General features: G+C 35.9%; 3 protein-coding genes across 3 annotated transcripts; 2 read left to right on the forward strand and 1 right to left on the reverse strand.

Annotated features, from left to right (window-relative positions):
- Positions 1–210: 210 nt before the first annotated feature.
- Positions 211–939, forward strand: LOC126692220 (40S ribosomal protein S17-like). The gene has a single exon (XM_050387742.1). It carries the CDS (start codon positions 299–301, stop codon positions 740–742), a length of 444 nt encoding a protein of 147 aa, XP_050243699.1. The 5' UTR covers positions 211–298; the 3' UTR covers positions 743–939.
- A 1,079-nt stretch (positions 940–2,018) lies between these two features.
- On the reverse strand, positions 2,019–7,804 carry LOC126692219 (uncharacterized). Its single transcript, XM_050387741.1, has 8 exons — positions 7,645–7,804; positions 7,435–7,537; positions 7,242–7,346; positions 6,843–6,928; positions 6,436–6,677; positions 5,007–5,196; positions 3,567–3,750; positions 2,019–2,644 (listed from the first exon to the last, which is right to left on the reverse strand). Exons 1-8 carry the CDS (start codon positions 7,695–7,697, stop codon positions 2,342–2,344), a joined length of 1,266 nt encoding a protein of 421 aa, XP_050243698.1. The 5' UTR covers positions 7,698–7,804; the 3' UTR covers positions 2,019–2,341.
- A 1,931-nt stretch (positions 7,805–9,735) lies between these two features.
- Positions 9,736–17,164, forward strand: LOC126692221 (uncharacterized). The gene is made up of 3 exons (XM_050387743.1): positions 9,736–10,016; positions 10,629–10,811; positions 16,712–17,164. The coding sequence occupies exons 2-3, from the start codon at positions 10,653–10,655 to the stop codon at positions 16,877–16,879; spliced, it is 327 nt and encodes a 108-aa protein (XP_050243700.1). The 5' UTR covers positions 9,736–10,016; positions 10,629–10,652; the 3' UTR covers positions 16,880–17,164.
- Positions 17,165–18,700: the final 1,536 nt, after the last annotated feature.

The raw sequence follows: 18,700 nt of genomic DNA on the forward strand, positions 1-18,700 counted from the left end.
TCTTTCCACTCAAAAAAGCCCATTTCACAAATTCCTCATATAAAAACACCACAAACCCCTACCTAGTTCCCTTTTAAAGATCAATCCCAATATTCCCAAACCTAAGCCCAACTATTTTTTTGAACAAAAACAATTCAGGCCCAATTCTCCACTAGGCCTCAAAAGCCCATTTCACAAATCCCTACTATAAAAACACCACAAAACCCTACTTCCATTTCCTCCTCTCGTATCGTCTTCACATTCTCTCCTTCTCACACCGCCCCTACACACAAACACACACAGCACAGCCAAAACCACCATGGGTCGCGTTCGCACAAAGACCGTGAAGAAGTCCTCACGCCAAGTCATCGAGCGATACTACTCGCGCATGACCATGGATTTCCACACCAACAAGAAGCTCCTGCAAGAGGTGGCCATCATTCCCACCAAGCGCCTCCGCAACAAGATCGCCGGGTTCTCGACCCACCTCATCAAGCGGATCCAGAAGGGTCCGGTCCGCGGGATCTCGCTCAAGCTCCAGGAGGAAGAGCGCGAGCGCCGCATGGACTTCGTCCCCGACGTCTCTGCCATCAACACCGAACTCATCGAGGTCGACAAGGAGACTCTCGACATGTTGGCCACTCTTGGCATGGGTGACATGCCTGGCCTCGTCAAGGTCGACCCGGTTCCCGTTTCCAATATCCAGACCAATTTCGGGCGACCCGGTGGTGCTGGCGGACCCGGTAGGAGGTTCCGTGATTAGGAGGAGACTACAAGGAAAATGGTGGTTGTTCGTTGGAACAGTTTTGAATGATGGAGAACTGTTAGTTATTTGTCGTTTTTTTTTTTTAATGTTTTTTCTTTCATTATCGTTTTGACGTTGTCGTTTATTATGGGTATGATTTAGTTTCTTTTTGTTAAAGAATGGAGATTGTTTTATGAAATTCAAATGTTTGGAATCGTGATGGTGTTTTGGTTGGTTATTACTAATTAGTATTAGTTTTGGTTTTTTAGGGCATATTTTGGCTTTGGTTTGAGATGGAAAATCAGAAATGGTGTTTGAAATGAACAGGACCTTGATTGCATGTTTTAATTTTTTTTGATGTCTTTTAAAACTGGTAATTTGGTGATGAATTTGTGGCTGTGATGCACTTTAATAATTTTGTTGTGGGTTCGACCTAGGATGCACATTGGATGACCTAGGATGCAGAGACACTTCATTTGGGGTGGCGCTTCATTGTGTCCATGCTTCCTAGGGATTGACTGTATTTGTCAAAATTAGTAGGCTCAACTGTTATACGAATCTGGGTACAAAATGTTGATTACTATTGAATCGAGTACAATTGTTTGTATTTTTGATTGAGGGGTACAAAATGTTGCTTTCTATTGAATTGAGTAAAATTGTTGGTACTTTTGATTGAGGGGAGGCTATCATAGCCTTTGTCATATCATATCAATTTTTCGCTTAATGTTTAGGAGTTTGGAGCCATTGATAGTTGTTTATAAGTATTATTGGGGGAGACCCCGTTGAGAACTGCTGTAGGCTCGTCACTCGCTTCTGTCCTTAGTTTTTGTTTCTATCTTTACTTGTAATTTGAACTTGATCAGAACCGTGACCAGTGATTTTATAATATTGAGTTCTTTTAGCACATAAAAGATGGTGTTTCTTATTTCTTAATGGAGGGCTCATTTACACTAATTGCATGGAATAGCATGAATGAGAGAGGTAGTTAGCCCGTAAGGGCTATAAGTGAGGAGGGTTCATTTTGAATAAGATTTCATATACAATGTATTTTGTTTGAGATTTGGCAGTTTAATTAGAATCGGATCTCAAGTCTTTTGAATATAATTTGGATTGTGATTGTGATGTTTCCCTTTGATTGTGGATTATGCTTAAAACTTGCTTATGTTAGATGTGCTTGTATAAATGCACAGTAGATGGACAATGAATTCAAAGTCTGTTCATGACATCATGCCTAAAATAACTTCGCAAATGGTGAAAATGGTTAGTCAGCTAAAGTATGAAAACCAACAATGAATGCAGGGGTGTCAGGAGGCACTTCATTTTTTCCCAATAGCAATCAGTTTCTAATTACAAAAGATAAAGAGCCACGAAATACCCCTACACCAAGAGGCATAAACTCTTCCTCATGTTCTAATTTCTGAATATAATCTTCAAGTTTAGACCAGATGGGAGTATTTACAGATCAAGCAAATATGTTCCTAACTTTCTAGATAAATGGCAGAATAAACACCTTATTTTTCAACTTCAAGCCAAAGTCATCGGGTGCAAATCCTTAACTACAAATGATTTTTGTGCTTGTAGAAGCCAACAAAAGGTTGCATCATTGCATGGCCAAGATTACTCACTTGAATTTGCAAGCCCAACCATGTTGAGCATATGGCGATCCTCCTTAAATCTTTCTAATACAGAACCTTTGACAGCATCATGCGTTCCTTGTTTCCCTTTTGGAACAACCCTCCAGCATTCTATCACTTCCGGGCATATTTGACTGGTCTTGGAAAGGCAGGGACTACCGAATGTGGTACAGTTGAACGTGTGACCCTGATCAAAGCTTGCAGAGAGAAACAGACCAAAGTGATTCACTCGTCCTCCAAAACCAATGCCATTTGGGATGTCATCTGAACTGAAATTCACGGCACACTGCAGATACATGGACACTACATATCTTAAGAACATTTTATAATTGGAGAAACAACTAAAATTGCAATGTAAATCACAGAGATGCATTTGCTTTGTGTCACGGACTCGTGTGTAATGCAACCAATTATCATCCAAAAAGGAGAAAACACCAAAACATAAGATTAAAAAACATCAGCATGAAAAAACGAAATGAAATAAGTATCAGATAATCTAAACATAAAAATTGGGTTGGTTCCATCTCATCGCTTCAACTGTCCTTAAAGCTCAAAACTTCCACATGCATTTTAGATCATAGAACATGTCCAATATTTTAAACCTTATAAAACCCAATTTACTAAACTTCCTAGGTGATCAAACTTAAGCCTACCTTAAAAATATCTTTCTTGCTAGTTGCCCAAATAAAATCAGGATGAGAATAGTCAACTGATATAAAGGACCATTGAGTAAAAACCAAGCCTTGAGTTAGACTCACTGCTTCAGACTTCATTAGTTGTCCCCTTCCTAGCAGATGACAATTGTTATTACTGTTTGTTTATAAGTGACAATTGTTCTTATCATCCACGCAAGGTTAAGGAAAACCTCCAAAGAATTTTCTAATAAATCACTCGGTGATATACATATATAGGGCAGGTCTACTACCAGAACTACCTTTGCAGTTTCCATGGCCACTTTAGGCTGTTTATTTCCACTTGAAACAATATGTACGAAGTCAAAATCTATTTAGTTACTCAACCAATAAATAATTAATGAACTTAATAAACTACAGAGAAAGTTGTGACATTTAGGCAGACTTCAATAACAGCATGTGAATAGAGTTATTTTCTATCAGCAGGACTAAATAATAAAGATGAGACTCATCTAAGATCGTGCCACAATGCAAAAACCTCGAACTCAGAGCCATATGAAAACAATAGAAACTTACCCATTGTAGATTTTTGTTTGCTCCAGTAGGCCTGAATATAGAAGCCTTTGGATATAGCTGAAAAAGAAAAGACTTCATGTCTCCATAGAAATCCCCATGCCTCTCAAAAGGCTGAGAAGCATATCCTCCATATACGCAACCTTCTTTATCCTTAATAATCAACACAGTCGGCCCATCATCTTTTCTGCAGTTCAATTGAACAATTACCCATTCCACTCCTATTTAAAAATTACTTGCAGCAACCGAGAAACTGAAATAAAAATAAAAAGCATTAAGCATTTATATTTCTTTAGGGAAAGCGAATAGGAAACAAGGCCAAAGCATTAATGCAATATAGTACAACATCAATGTTTTTATAAATAAAGAAGTCTTTACTTTATGGATAGGCATTTATGCCATTGTCTACAGGTTTCTTGCCACGATCAAAATCTTCTTATACTAGCTAAGGAAATCATCTCTACTACAGATTAGGCCTCAATGGAAGCTGTTACTACCAATTTGTACAGCAAAATCCACTTTGTCTAAGTATGCATGATCAATTTAATTTTAATTAATTAATAAGTGAATGCCAGAAAAGGTCAGGACAGCAACACTAACAAATAATTTAGAATAATTTGGAGTATCTAGAAATATATAAGCATGCATCCTTATTTTTAAACTCTTCTAAACATAATAGGACTCTTGCACAGTCGGAATCTCACACTAAATTTGAGAACATTTTACGGATAATGCATGTTCCATTTAAGTATGCTTGATATTAAGAATCAACATAACTGAGGAGTGAACTGAAGTGGCAGTTAGTGCCAAGCACAGTAGTCCCCTTGTTTGTGTTTGTATTGTTCATATTAATGTCTATAATGCTTTCCTGGCGTTTATGTAACCATTACAACATGATCCCATGACAACTCGAATTTCAACATCAACATCATGTGTGGGAACAGAACCCATGAATCCTGTAGCCTCATTGTTCTTCTTCACATAGTTTTTAGGTGTTGTTTGGAGATAGGTAGTTTTTAGGTGTTGTTTTGTTTGCTTAATACATAAGAAGTATGAAACACAACTTTTGGAGAATCATTTTCTTCAAGAAGTGCAATCTTGATTTAACCAAATTTAGCATTATCAAGTGCTAACAAGAAAAAACATGATGAACGATGCTTATAAATATAAGCAGCAGCAGAAAACAAAAATCAAACAAACAGCTTGGTGCAGTCATGTCACATTCCAAGTTACATTTTCTGCCTTCATGAGAAAAATTCTTCTTGTAAAAACTATATATTGCATGGTTTATTTTCTGAAAAGTATATGAGCCTCAAACGCCTCATTTTGGACTCAAAACAAAGACAATCACAAAGAAGGAAATCAAGCTCAACTCACAAGGTATAGGAATAAAAATTTATCTCAAAAAATTTAATGAGAAATAAGTTAATGAGATCCACTCACGATATATTGCCCAAGAATGTGTTGAAACTTAGGCCATTGTAAGCACTATGGTATAAAAGTTTCCATTCCTCCAGCTCTTGCTGCGAAACGGCTCCTCCAATATGCCAAGCATATTCCTTCCTCAATAACATCATATTAGAATCAACATTCTCCCCATGCAGTAGACAAGGAACTTGTGATCCTGGTCTTCCTGCACAAAATGGTGGAACATTAAAAAGAGGATTGTTTCCTGACATGTCCCACAAAATAGGATAATCATAAGAGCTAAAGTACAGATTCCCCTCCTAAACTGCTTCGGGGTCCATAATATACAGAACTGAAAATAATCAGGTCTGGTGAAGTGGTAATTTTCCATATGAAGTATTTAAGGAACAACAGAAAAACACACACACAGGGAGGCTTTCTTCAAATATTGATCTAGTAATATGTAAAAACAGAATCCATAATCATCTAAAAGAAAAGGAACAACCCCAAGGGTTTGGTCTAGTGGTTCCCAAGGCCTCATGATATCCATAAGGTCCTAGGTTCAAAACTCTAGCCAGTATCCTGGGGTTACCCCAAGAGATTCCTCCATGTAGTCACCCAATGTGTGTGGGACATGGGGACTACACACACCTAGAGGAATAATCAGGTGCTCAAAGAACTCGACATCCACGTTAGCAAAAAGAAACATTACACAAGTTACAAGATATCTTAATCCCTCATAAAATGATATTGCATAAGGCGGTTCATGTTTTTCTCTAATTAATAAAAATATCACAAATTTATTTTCTAAATCAGTGCCTAATACAAATTATTTTAAGAATTCAATTATTAAATTTTTTTTTTTTTTTTTTTAAATCAGGAACTAGCTATTAGAACAGTATTTGTCATGATATATGAAACCTATGACTAAGGTTCTTATGTGTCAACAAGCAAAGAAGTGCCAATGAGCTCTGGCTCAAATGACAGCTCCTTGTCCCCTGGTAAAAGCAAGCTGAAGAGTGAGATTGTTGATTCAATACCCAATAAGTAATCTGGCACCAAAAACAAAAACAAGGCAACAAAGCAATAAAAGAGCAGTAAACCAAACAACTCATAATTCTTAATAAAAATCAAATTTAAAAAAATTCAACTCCACTAAATTTACAGAATGTATGTGTCTTAACTACAGTTTATCTGCTTATATTTTACTTCATGTTGTTGGCAACCTTGACATGACATAATTTGCTTATTTAAAATTAAACATGATCCATTTCTTTATATAATAAAAGAAAGGGAATCATTAATTCCACCAAAGAAGTCTCTTTTTAATTTTTTTCACAAGGTACAATGAGAAATTCTTTACTTTCTTTTTTGGTTACTGAATAGACCTAAATACTATCAAAATGGAAAACAATAAAACTGACAGCAGTCCAAAGAATATACAAATCTAAAGCAGGAAGAAAACCTGCATCAGGTGGCATCAACAAGCTTGCGAGATACTTCTTAACAGATGGGAGAAGAGCACACCAATTTCTGAAATCTTCGAAAGACATACTTTTTTCAGCACTTCCTTCAACATGCTTTGAAAAAGTTGCGGCATTAAGAAATATGTCCACAACGTCCTTCTGTGAACTTGGTCCAAGTTCAGCATCTTTCTCAGAAAATATAGTCCCAAACATCGCAATCAAAACAGATTCCAGATCAGACCTGACATTAAAGCTCCCAACATGATTCTCACCATCACAACCATATGTATACATATACAAAGCCAATATGACTAAATTTTATCAAAGTAATCATAGTATTAAATTCAAATCTTAACTTAGAAACAAAATTCAGCACCCAACAAAATAAATAGACCTAAATTACTACCTCACCAAAATGCCATCACCGGACACGTCTACTAATTGGTATATGAACTCTTCAATGTCATCTTTTGTTCCTTTCTCATAAGTTCCCTGCAATACACAATAAACCCATTACAAAATGCAGGTCTGTAAACTACTTGAACCAACCTAAGCCGACCCAAGTTTATAGTCCTACATTATGAAATGTAGGACCATAAACTAGCCGAGCCGAGTCAAGTATTATAATTTCAGAATTGGTTTATTTAATTTTATTTCAAACACGAGTTGAGCTCGAGCTTATCATGAGTACTTAAAATTCCAGGATTGGTTTTATTTAATTTTGTTTCTAACATGAGTCGAGCTCGAACAATAAACATAAATACTATAAAAATAAAAATAAAAAAACATAGTATATTTCACTTACTTTAGCAATAACGAGGTCTTGAAAGGAGAGGCGTTGGTCCTTGCGTTGCTGGGAGACTAAATCGAACATGCGGTCACCGAGAGGACCATGAAGTCCAAAATATGTCTGAGACAAAGATTTTAAGAAAGAATTGGAAATGTTTTTGAGTGTCGAAAATTTTAAGGAATCTTTAGAGCGAAGAAATTAAAGAAACCTTGAAAACTGAGGGAACGATGTATTGGTTATTGGTTTGAGATTGTGCAGCCAAGGATGCGAACAAGGATTTAAGATCTTCTAGTTCTTTTTTACTGAAAGCTCTACAATTGAACAATGATATATAAATTAATTAGTAAATTAATTAATCATATTATTAATTATAAACATTAACATATAGATACAGAGAGAGAGAGAGAGAGAGAGAGACCTGGAGGCCGAAGCGTAGCGGGGATTCGCCGGAGGTGACTGAGCGTTGCCCATATTGCTTGTGTTGAACCGCTTTTTGCTTGTGCTCTCTCTTAAATTGGTTTTTGCTTTTTGGTTTTATAGTTTCTAAAGACAAGTAAAGTTTTTTTTTTTTTTTTTTTTTTTTTTTTTTTTTAGAGAAGAAGATAAGTAAAGAATACTATCAATATATATATATATATATATAAAGATAATAAGTAAAGAACTTTCTTTCTTTTTTATTCTCTCTGTTTTTTGGGTATTTGATATTTGGCTCCAACATTAGATTTATCATACCTTTTCCATATCACATGCATATTGTATTTTGGGATGTTTTATCACTTTTTCTTTTCTTTTTCTTTTTTGCCCAAAATTAGTCCTTGTGCGATTTTAGTTCTTAAAGTCCTAAAAAAGTTAAAAAGAACGCTTATTATCTCTAACATGTCAATTTTTAGTTTAGTCACATCATAATTCGGTTTTAGTTTTTAAATGAATGTTGACAAAATGACCAAATACGATCTCTTATGTTTGTTAAGTACTAAAATTGATTTGTTTAGACTTTAGACCTAAGTTGCACAATCATGGACACAGACACTAGTACTAGTACAACATAGTGACACGAGTCATTTCTAAAAAATTATAGCATAAAATGGATGATACGACACGAATACGGCACCTTAAATGAAGTGTCCGTGCTTCTTAGCTTTAGACTTTTGAGACTACAATTGTTCATGGACTAAAGCTTAATGGTATAAAGAATGTATTTTGATAAGAGTTTTGTAAATCAAATAGCATCTCATGGTATTTCTAACAGAGACGTCCATAATTTAAGTCTTAAATCTCTCAACCATCAAAATATAAAATAAATAAATAAAAACAATATATTTTTCCTTTTTATTTTTAAATGATAAATACATAAGTTTTTTATTGCTAAGTTGTGGAATGGGAAGGTGCTAAACACACAATCCCTCCAACCCTATTGTCAATCTTATAGGAAGTAAGGTTCATGCCAATTTATGCACAAAATACATACTCATTCATCATCACATCATGCATCATTGATCACACTCATCATATGATCAAATTCATATCATAATCATAATCTAACCCTACTATATGCATCCATCGTATGCATTTAAACATTCAGATTTCAAAGAAAGACATATCAACGAATTAAATCATATCATCAAAATTCAACATGTTGTGTAATTTTGAGACTAAACTAAAACAAAATCAAATCAAATTTAGTAATTTAAATGCATGCACGTCCTCTTGCAAATGAATTAATGACAAATTACCCTCGAAAATGTGAAATGAACTGCGGCCCATCCTCTCCCAAATCAATACACTAATCTTCCACTCACTTGAATGAGAGAGAATTGTGCTTATTGATGTTTTTGTTGTTGATTGACTATGTGTAACCCAACACCTCGAGTTTTCTAGATGAAACTCTTGAAATGTCTCCAAGATTTCAACATCTTAAGGTTTGATGATGAACTTCAAGAATACAAATTCTAGAACTTTAATGATTGGAACTCTTGGAGTCGAATTGGGATGTGTTTCAAGCAATTGATGAACTCTTTGTGTTTAGGGTTTTGGTGGAATGATTGTGGAAGCTTATGAAATAATTGTGCCGAACATTTGAAAATTATGAATCACTTAAAATTAAAATCATAGGTGGATTTTGTTTGATATAATAATGAAAGCCCGAGAACCTCCCACAGATAATAGATTATTACATAATGCTAGTAAGAGACTTCAAACATAAACTCTCATAGATATCATGAGACTTTAAATACCATTATGAATTTAATGAGTGGATCTCACCATGAATGTGAGAGGAAGAAACATCATTTTTCTTACTCTAGAAATATCTAAGAATTACTCATCAAGCCGACCCTTTGGAGTTCGCTATGTATTTATTAAGCTATGTTAATCAAGAAGAAAATTTATGTGTGCGCGTGTGTTTTTTTTTTTTTTTTTTTTTGGTGGAATGAGATGCACATAAATTTTCTTATTAATTAACATGATGCATTTAGTTAAGATGATTAAGGTAAGACACGTTTATCAGTTCGCTACTTTTAGGGGGTGTTTAACTGGTTTCCCAAACTATCACGAAAAAAAAGGTTAGAGTAAAAACTAAAAAAAGAAAAATACAGATCTCAAAACGCACACCAGAGTTGCTCAAAGTTCAATGCAAATTCTTATCCTCCTAACCTCGTAAACTACGTACAATTCCTAAAGACATTTCTCAAAGCCGCAGGAATAATTAGCGTACACCGTTTTTTCTCTTTTTCACGACTCCAATGAGCTCCAAAGAATCCGATATATGCCGATTTTGCTGAGCCTCGATCTGTAAGTTCTACAATTTCCCACTTTTTCTTCAATTCTCTGCACTGCTCTTTGATCCAATGGATCAATCATAATCGAATTTTGTGTTTATGCATCGATATGACTAGGTTTTGTTGTTGTTGTTGGTGAGGAAATTGTAGAAAAACAACCTTAAAATTTTCATATTATAGGTCCTAGGAAAGCAAAACACACTAATCAATAGGTGCAGTTTTTTTTTTTTTGGGGGGGGGGGGTGGGGGGGGGGGGGGGTTCTATTTTCATCTAGATTCTCAGCAACCAAACAGAGAGATCTTAAGTATTACATTTTATATAATTGGGTAAGTTCCTACTGAAAACTCTACTAAACTCAGCCAAAAAATGGTGCAAAACTTTGATCCAGTTGATTACTGTTTTTTTGTTTTTGTTTTTGGTTGCTTATAAGGAACTAAAGAGAGCAAAATGGCAGTTTTTGTTGGTGGATTTTAGTTGTACATTTATTTATGTGAAGTCTCAAAAAATGGTTGGGGTTTGTTCAGTCATCTGTTCTAAAAACTGTTCCTTGATTTTGGCTTCAAATTCCATAAACGCACGGAAGATATGGACAAGTGTTTAATTGATGTAAGTTGATTATGATAGGTTATGTGAGAGCTGGTCGTGACAATGTCGAGGCCATGGGTACTGGTTTGTCTGCTCTTGTTAATTGTATTCACATCACAGTTTGAGTGGAAGCAACAATATGGGAATGAGCTTGAAGCAAGTTCAATCACATCCCAGAAACAGAACTATATATCTGAAAGAGAGGAAGCTGTGAAAGAAAAGGTGAGTTTGAAATGGATGGGTTATATTACTTTTAGTATAATGCTCAAGTATTTGATTTGTTTGTGGATTTTAAGATGTTGATTGTGTGGGTTTGTGCTGAAAATCTATATATATGCATTTGATTGTCATTTTTTTGGGGGGTGTAGTTTGGACTTCATTTGGTAATGTTTACTCTTTGGAATGCATTTTAGATAGTGCTATTTTGATTACTGATAAGAATAGGAAATTTCTTTAACCCTGAATTTTCACTAAATGGAGCCTAGAAACAAAAAACCTCCATTAAATTCATTTGGATGAGATGTTTTACATTGGTAAATAAAACAATAACATACAACATAAGTTACGGAATTTGGTTTCTTGGTGTTATTATATCTCTTTAATAGTTATTCAGCAACCAGACTGAGGGTTTACTTTTGGAATATTTCAATGCAACCTTCTCCCCCCTTCTCCTTTTGTGAAAACTGACTAAACGATAATTCAGGAGGAGCTTAGAACCTTGTTGAAGTTGAACTTGTTGTCGCAGATTCTGAACTTGTAAACTTCTATAAGCATTCACAAATTGGTTTGGCAAGAGAAGTCTGTTAGAAATTCAATCATACAACATCACGCTTAATTTGTTTTCTATATTTTATGATAATATCAGTTTGGAGATGCAAAAGAGAGAAGCATCTCGTCTATTTGAGTTGATGGCAACAGTACCACTCGATAGTTGCTCTATCTGGCAGGTTCTTATTTAACACCAGCGAAAAGAAAACATACATTGAAGAATTATTTTGAAAAGTTATACTTGCTATATTTCCTCATGTATTTTTGCAACAATTGTCTTTTTCACTCAAGCTACACCAGCTGCCTTTGATTGCCAAGAATATTGCTTTGTATTAGCAAAGCATTTCGGGCCATGCTCTTTTACTTTATTAATACTATTCAAACACACACTTGTTGGGTCTTGAACCCATGACTTCACCATCCACCTTGATCTTAAAAGGGCTTATAAGGGGAGGACGTGTTATCTAAGTACATTCATTTTTGTACTATGATTCATGTTACAATCCTGGTGATTCAAATATTAGTTGCCCACTCCCTCAACCCACCCCCCCCCCCCCCCCAAAAAAAAAGAAAAAGAAAAGAAAGAAAGGCGGTTTGATTACCTTGTTCTGATTGTTAGATTTTGAACATTGAACCTAGCTACATCAATCCACATGATATTGGGCTTCACAAATTCTTTGATGTGTAAATCATTTTTAGTCAATGCTTGAAACAATAACTTTTCCTTGCTTGCATGAGGGGTTATTTTGAGGTCTACTTGTTGAAGCATCTGTCAACTACTTCACCCTCAATACACAAATTATCTTTTAGCTTGATTTCGGGCCTTCATAGGGCATGGTGTCTTCTCTTACGGCCTTGACCAATGATTTTTTTCCCAGGGTGGCCAATTGATCATGACCTGTTGGGGGGCGCCCGGGGGGGAGGAAAGAGAAGGAATAAGAGTCAAAATAGAAAACTAGGCTTCACCACCTAATGGGGCTAAGACCACCAAGCTGAAGAAATTTTTTCATTAGAAAATTTTAATTCAAAATATAATGTCTTACACCATTCCTAGAGCCTCTTTTTAATAGGCTTATCTTCATTCATAATAAAACCCAAAGTCAAAATTCAAAATGTCAAATGATACTGAAAGTGTGAAAATCTGAAACAATAAAACTCTGAAATATATGCTGTCCCGACATGGAAAATATGAAATAATCCCTAGGTAGGAAACTTAGGCGGGGCTTGGTCTGGGCAAGGTGCAGCCTTGGTTGTCAATAAAATGATCAGATAGGACCTGCTATAATTTGTCACAGTAAATACTTGAAGGAAAGTTTATAATGCTTAATGATTTTATTGTCGGCCTGCACAATTTTCTTGGTAAAGAAACCATAGGTTTCACTTGATTGTAAATGTGTCATGTTTCTTGCAAAAGAACTCTCAAACAATCAAGTCACAGAAACAGCTCTTATACAAATTCATCGCCAACACCCCTTTTCTTACAATGCTTGCTTTCATATGGATTCTATCTGGCCTACTTCCTGACAGTTGGTGTTTTGGGACTAATAGCTATTAACCCTTCACCTATCCTATTTCCTGTCTTTCTTTCTCAGTTAGAACTATTCCCGATTGTCTCATGACCTCATCCAATAAATTGCAATAGTAAGTTGAATAGTGTCCTTGAAAGTCTCAAACCATACAAATGATGCCCAAAATAGTAAAATACCTATGCAATCCCCCAATTTCAGCGAAACCCCACTTTGGAATGTCAATTTCAAGTCTTCTTTGTCATTCATTATCAAGCCTGCTGTAAATGACCTCAGTTGCCTTTAATACTGTTGCCACTTGGATCCAGCACGTTATATTATTGCAGTCAATTGGATTTGCCAATTTAACAAAGGTTCTTAGGACAGAGTTCTTTAGGTATTTAACTAAATCTAATATTGGTGGATCCAATCTAGGATGTGGTAAAGTATATTTGAAATATGATGGGAGGAGGATGAGATAGGCAAATATTTGGAAAATCATAAGAGGGCAAACCAAAGCTTAATTGTTATAGCATGAAAACCAGCATCTCACTGTTGCTTGTTGGTTAGCAAAGTTTCAGAGAACCCTCTATTCTATTCTAATTTAATATTTGATATAATTACTTGTTGCTAATTGAGTATGACTAGGGATAAGATTCTTACAGGCGACAATTTGCAGGGTAAAGGCCTTGATTTTGTTGACTGGTGTATTCTGTGTTGTTGTAATGGGAGACGGTGGATCATTTGCTACTCCATTGTGAAAAAGCTTATCAGTTGTGGAGCTTGGTTTTTAGATCTTTTGGGATTTCTTGGGTCTTGCCAAGATCGGTTGCAGATACTCTTTTTGGTTGGTGGAATTGGTTTGGAAAACACTCTTCTAGCATTTGGAATTTAGCTCTGTTGTGCCTAATGTGTCGTATTTGGAGGGAGTGAAATTGGCGAACTTTTGAGGACATGGACAAATTCGATGACCAGTTGCTTGCTTCTTTTAGTGGTTCTCTTTTTGAATGGTCTAGGGCTTGGGGACTCACCTCTAGTGATTCTCTTCCTTTGTTCCTTAGTTCTCTCCTTTGTAATTAGCCTTTTCTGTCTGATTGTTTCTTTTTCTGTACTCTTTGTTTTGCCTTTTGCTTTTTTCTTGAGGTAGCTTTTTGAATATACTTCTTTCTTACTTATCAAAAAAAAAAAGAGTATGACTAGGATGCAAAAGTTTAATTTTTGGAAAGCATTATCTGACGACATTTATTTTTTATTTTTATCTATAGTTTTGAAAGAACTTCTTCATCTATAACACCCCCTTTTCTTCTTTGATATTATATGAAGCCTGTACAAGGATTGGGACTTCATTTAGATACTATATAAGAAACTAGTCCAGATGCTAGTTAGGGTCATGGGCAGTCACTGGCTAATAAGGTGGAGGAGATTGCTGAACTGGTGACAAATAGACGTGATGATGACAGGCCTGCAAATGAATGGTCAGTAGAGGAGACTGTTGAGCCAGCTAAAGATCAGGAAATCCAGATACTAGTTTGGGTTATGGGCAGTCACTGGCTAATAAGGTAGAGGAAGCTGCTGAACCAACAACAAATAGATGTGATGCTGATAGGCTTGCAAATGAATGGTTAGTAGAGGAGACTGTTGAGCTAGCTGAAGATCAACAAATGTGGTATCAAAGGGTCAGTGGGCAGACAAGTACATCACTGAGGACAGTGAAGAGCAACATGCCTAGTTCCATGGCACATTTGACAAATGGTGCCAATAGAACACTGATGAGAGCCACAATTGCGAGTTTGTTGTTGCAGCCTCAGTTTCAGGTTCAGTTCCTGTTACTTCCCCTTGATGGCCAGGATCACCATTCCTTGACATGAACAAGGATGGGCATCTTAGAACTCTGGCTGACCACAGGATTGTTGGGTGAGGAGGGCAATTTGTGGAGGCGGAGTAAAAGCAGATGCATGTGCCTCAAGGGATGATAGGCGAGCCTGAAGATCCTGAAAGGATGGTAACAAGAAGAAATGGAGGGTGGCAGTCATTATCATCCCATAACCCAGGCCCAAGCCACTAAGGACATATGTCACTAAATCATCTTTGGAAGTTGGTCATCCAATTGAGGCCAGAGATCTAACCAAGGATTTGGCATAAAGGATGAAGTCAGAGATGGACCATGCTGGTACATGTGGCTTGAATTGGTGGTCATGGTTTGACCAAATTCAAAGTTGAATTAGGAATGGCTAGCTGAGTTTATATGGTGCTTCTTTTCTATGTGTGCAGCGATGATCCCTTTATACCCTAGCTGAATTAGTTATACATAAGCATTTGGCCTCTCAAGTATTCTCTGTGTGTGCATGAATCCTCTCTTGTGTTGCGGTTAAAGAATAGGTTCACAAGAATTCTCTTGTCTTGCCATGTGCTAGTGATAATTGAGAGAGAGAGAGAGAGAGCATAGGATGTTATTGGGATTTGGGTTTATTTGAGGAAATCTTTGTGCCACTGTTGTAATCTTCCTAATTTATAGTGAAACTTTCTTCTTATTGTTGCTCATGGACATAAGTATATTGATGAACCATGCCAATTCTTGTATTCCTTGTGTGTTTGTGTGCACGCGCTTGTTGCCACCGTCAACTAGTGGCTTCATCTTGCAAATTACAACAACATTCTGGATGTTTCATCTCCCTCAACATTCAAATCAAGAGTTAAATCAAGAGTGATGTTTGACAAGTGGGTGCAATAGTGGTGCTATGAGGGCATGTGGTAATTGGTGAAGGAACGGTGGTGATGGAGGAGACAGAGCCTTGACTCCAAAGGTAAAGAAAGAAAGGGAAAAAAATAGAAAGAGAATTAAAAAGTGATTTAGGTCGTGACTCTTTGATACAGTGTAGAAATTCAGAAAATTTTTTATTTGCATTGATCTCTGATTGGGTATATACAATACAATGATCTGTATAAGGAATATACATTAAATGTAAAATAAGCACATGCCTAGACATGAGGCTAATAAGTTGTGTGCACCACTTTGGGCCCATTTCAGCCTAATCCCAATCTTATAAGGTGCAAATTGGATCTAACTCTTGAAACATACAACCTGCACTTTTTGTGCACGAGTCCGGCTAACTAATCTACCTTTTTATTGTGAATCCATTCTTTTACATTTTTGCCTCTGCTTTGTTCCTTAATCAATACTTTAAGGTTTGAGTCAATTTAGCATCTGCACATTAGTTGTTAGAGAATTGCATAATTGAATAAAATTTGGTATACAGACACATTTGGTTTCCTCCCCAAACGCACCCCACCGGGGGGGGGGGGGGGGGGGGGGGGGGGTGGGGGGGGTGAGGGTGGGGGGCATTTTTTCCCCTGTGATTTGAGTGGGAGGTAAATACAAGGGATGATTCACTATTTCTAATGTAGAGTATTTTCTTTTTTTCATTTATGTAGTATGGGAATCTCAATGTTGATGGGACCTTTTTGTTGACTTCTTTTATTCATCAAAAACAAACCATCTCCATGTAATTGAACTGCATTTCATATAGTTGTCTCTCGGAAGGTTTTAACCCAACTCCAAGTTTATTAGCGCCTTTTAAAAAAATTAAAAAAAAAAAAAAAAAAAAAAAAAAAAAAAAAAAAACACTGTGTGGTATTGATACCTTAACACTAACTTGTTTGTTGTGCTTGACATCATATTATATCTGAAGGTTCCTTCTTTAAATTCTACCTTTCCTATAATAATGCATTCAGTTTTAATTTGACAAAATTGCTGGAGTTGAAAATTCTACCCTCATTTTGAAGATGGCAATTTTCATCTTAGTGTACTACTTGAGTTTTGATGATAATAGGCTATCAAATTTACTGCAGATTATCCTCTCTCAAGAGAAGAATATTCAGAAACTTAATGAGATTGTGCAAAGTCTTCGAGAAGAATTGTTACATTGCAGGGGTGGAAGTGAGGTTGTCAATAGCACAGCAACCCATTTGACTGAACTTCTAACTGAGCTTGAGCATCATCCAATCTTGGAGGATTAGTTATGGGTCGAACATGGTGAATCAATGTGTCTGATAATTGTAAGTAGGAAAACCTTGTTCTCTTTCCAAGCTATGCTACTTCATTCTAAGGTTCTATCCAAATTGTAATAGTTGACTACTTGACTTACAAAACACAACATTAAATCCACATATTCTATTGTTAATATGTCATGATTGTCAACGTCTGTATGTTCTACGCTTTCCTCTGTTGTGGTTGTATTCTGTCTATGTAGCATTGACCAATCATGAAGTAATTTTAATGGATATTGGTGATGTTGGTGAGCAGCTACTATTGTTTGGAGCAGAATCAAAAGTTTAATTCATTTCTTTTATGGAAAATATTGGGAACCATAATGGATTAATTCCTTCATGTTTATAGAGATAATAGAAAGATTGATGAGTAATTTCTTCTTCTTCTTCTTCTTTTTTAGATAGGATTGATGAGTAATTTCAACTGTATACCACTATACCATATACCCTGGGAAACTGAAGGTCAATAGATTCTCAATCATTTCCTTGGAAATCAGTTCTCTGAATGCATTTATCAAATTTGGACATGAAAGTTATGGTCTCATTCAAGTTAAAGTTTACAAAGGCTTTTCTTGTCATTTAGGAGCCCTAGATGGTATAATCATTAGTCTCATCTTTCAGCAATTTGCATGAGCTATCATGAACAATCTTTGGAGTGTTACACATTTAAATGTTCCTTAAATTTCTCCTGTCAAAACAATGTCCTGAAAGAATAAGGAAGTGGTTGAAAAGTTTTCAACGTTAGCTCGAGTTACAAGTCAACAAAAGATACTTCAATTGATGGATGCTATAATTTTTGCACAATTATTATATCAGGTTCTTCAAAGACTTATTGAAGGGGAAGAAACCTTTAGCAGATGCCAGTTAAATTTAATCTTGAAGCTGAACAGACTGTTGCAAACAATTTTAACTTCATTCATAGATTTCAAGTACAGTATAACTTACTGTTTGTTGTTCTAGGGACTCAAAAATTTTATTGCGTTTACATTTTCACTTAAATCTCTGTTCATCTTTGGTAAACAAACAGGAATGTACCTACCGACGTACTTTCTCTTAGCTTTCACCATTTCTGGAAAGCCTGTGGATCATGGTATTTACTCCCCCTGCCTTATTTTCTTTCCCTGTCCTTCAAATTAATGCCAATTGTAATTCCATGTGACCTTGGCTTCTATTCCACCGCTTGATACATGTTGTTTGAACTGTTATTGTGTACGGTAGAAGAAGAGGAAAGGAAACCTTTGTGTCTGTCATACATGCACACACATTTGAGATTCTGTACTCAAATTATGAAATCTATCCAACTACATTGGATTGGTTGAGTCAATTTAATGTCACCACTATTATTTATAATCATCTTCGCTACTTGGGGGGCCCCAACTCCCCAATAGTTGGTATAAATAAATTCCTGAGTGACCCAAAAAATTCTTAGTTCTTACTACTGGGGCCTTTAAACTGTTGTTTGTATGGTTAGTATTCAACTGGTTAAATAAGAAATATGAATACTATCAATAGGATCTGCAACCATCTGATTGATATAATTATTCAACAAGGACCCTGAGTTCAATTATCCCCCAAAATGGATGGGGGAAAAAATTAATTTGAATTATTCAACTAGGACCCTGTCCTTCAAATTAATAATTAAGTACTTCGCACCAATAAAATCAAGCCACTTAATACAAAAATAACAAGCTTAAAAGATCATGTGAAAATGGGACCGAATTTTTGCATAGTTGTCTTTTTTTTTGGGCTAAGTAATTAAGGAGAAGAAGATGAATAGATGAATACCTTTTA

Source organism: Quercus robur, chromosome 7 (genome assembly GCF_932294415.1).
Source record: "Quercus robur chromosome 7, dhQueRobu3.1, whole genome shotgun sequence".
Taxonomy (NCBI): domain Eukaryota; kingdom Viridiplantae; phylum Streptophyta; class Magnoliopsida; order Fagales; family Fagaceae; genus Quercus; species Quercus robur.

Excerpts from the sequence above, each read along its gene's own strand:
- LOC126692220 (XM_050387742.1), top strand. The coding sequence starts at position 299 with ATGGGTCGCGTTCGCACAAAGACCGTGAAGAAGTCCTCACGCCAAGTC.
- LOC126692219 (XM_050387741.1), bottom strand. The coding sequence starts at position 7,697 with ATGGGCAACGCTCAGTCACCTCCGGCGAATCCCCGCTACGCTTCGGCC. Across the intron at positions 7,538-7,644 it reads CGCTACGCTTCGGCCTCCAG|AGCTTTCAGTAAAAAAGAAC; the intron begins GTCTCTCTCTCT and ends GTTCAATTGTAG. Across the intron at positions 6,678-6,842 it reads GGTGATGGCATTTTGGTGAG|GTCTGATCTGGAATCTGTTT; the intron begins GTAGTAATTTAG and ends CTTTAATGTCAG.
- LOC126692221 (XM_050387743.1), top strand. The coding sequence starts at position 10,653 with ATGTCGAGGCCATGGGTACTGGTTTGTCTGCTCTTGTTAATTGTATTC. Across the intron at positions 10,812-16,711 it reads AGGAAGCTGTGAAAGAAAAG|ATTATCCTCTCTCAAGAGAA; the intron begins GTGAGTTTGAAA and ends AATTTACTGCAG.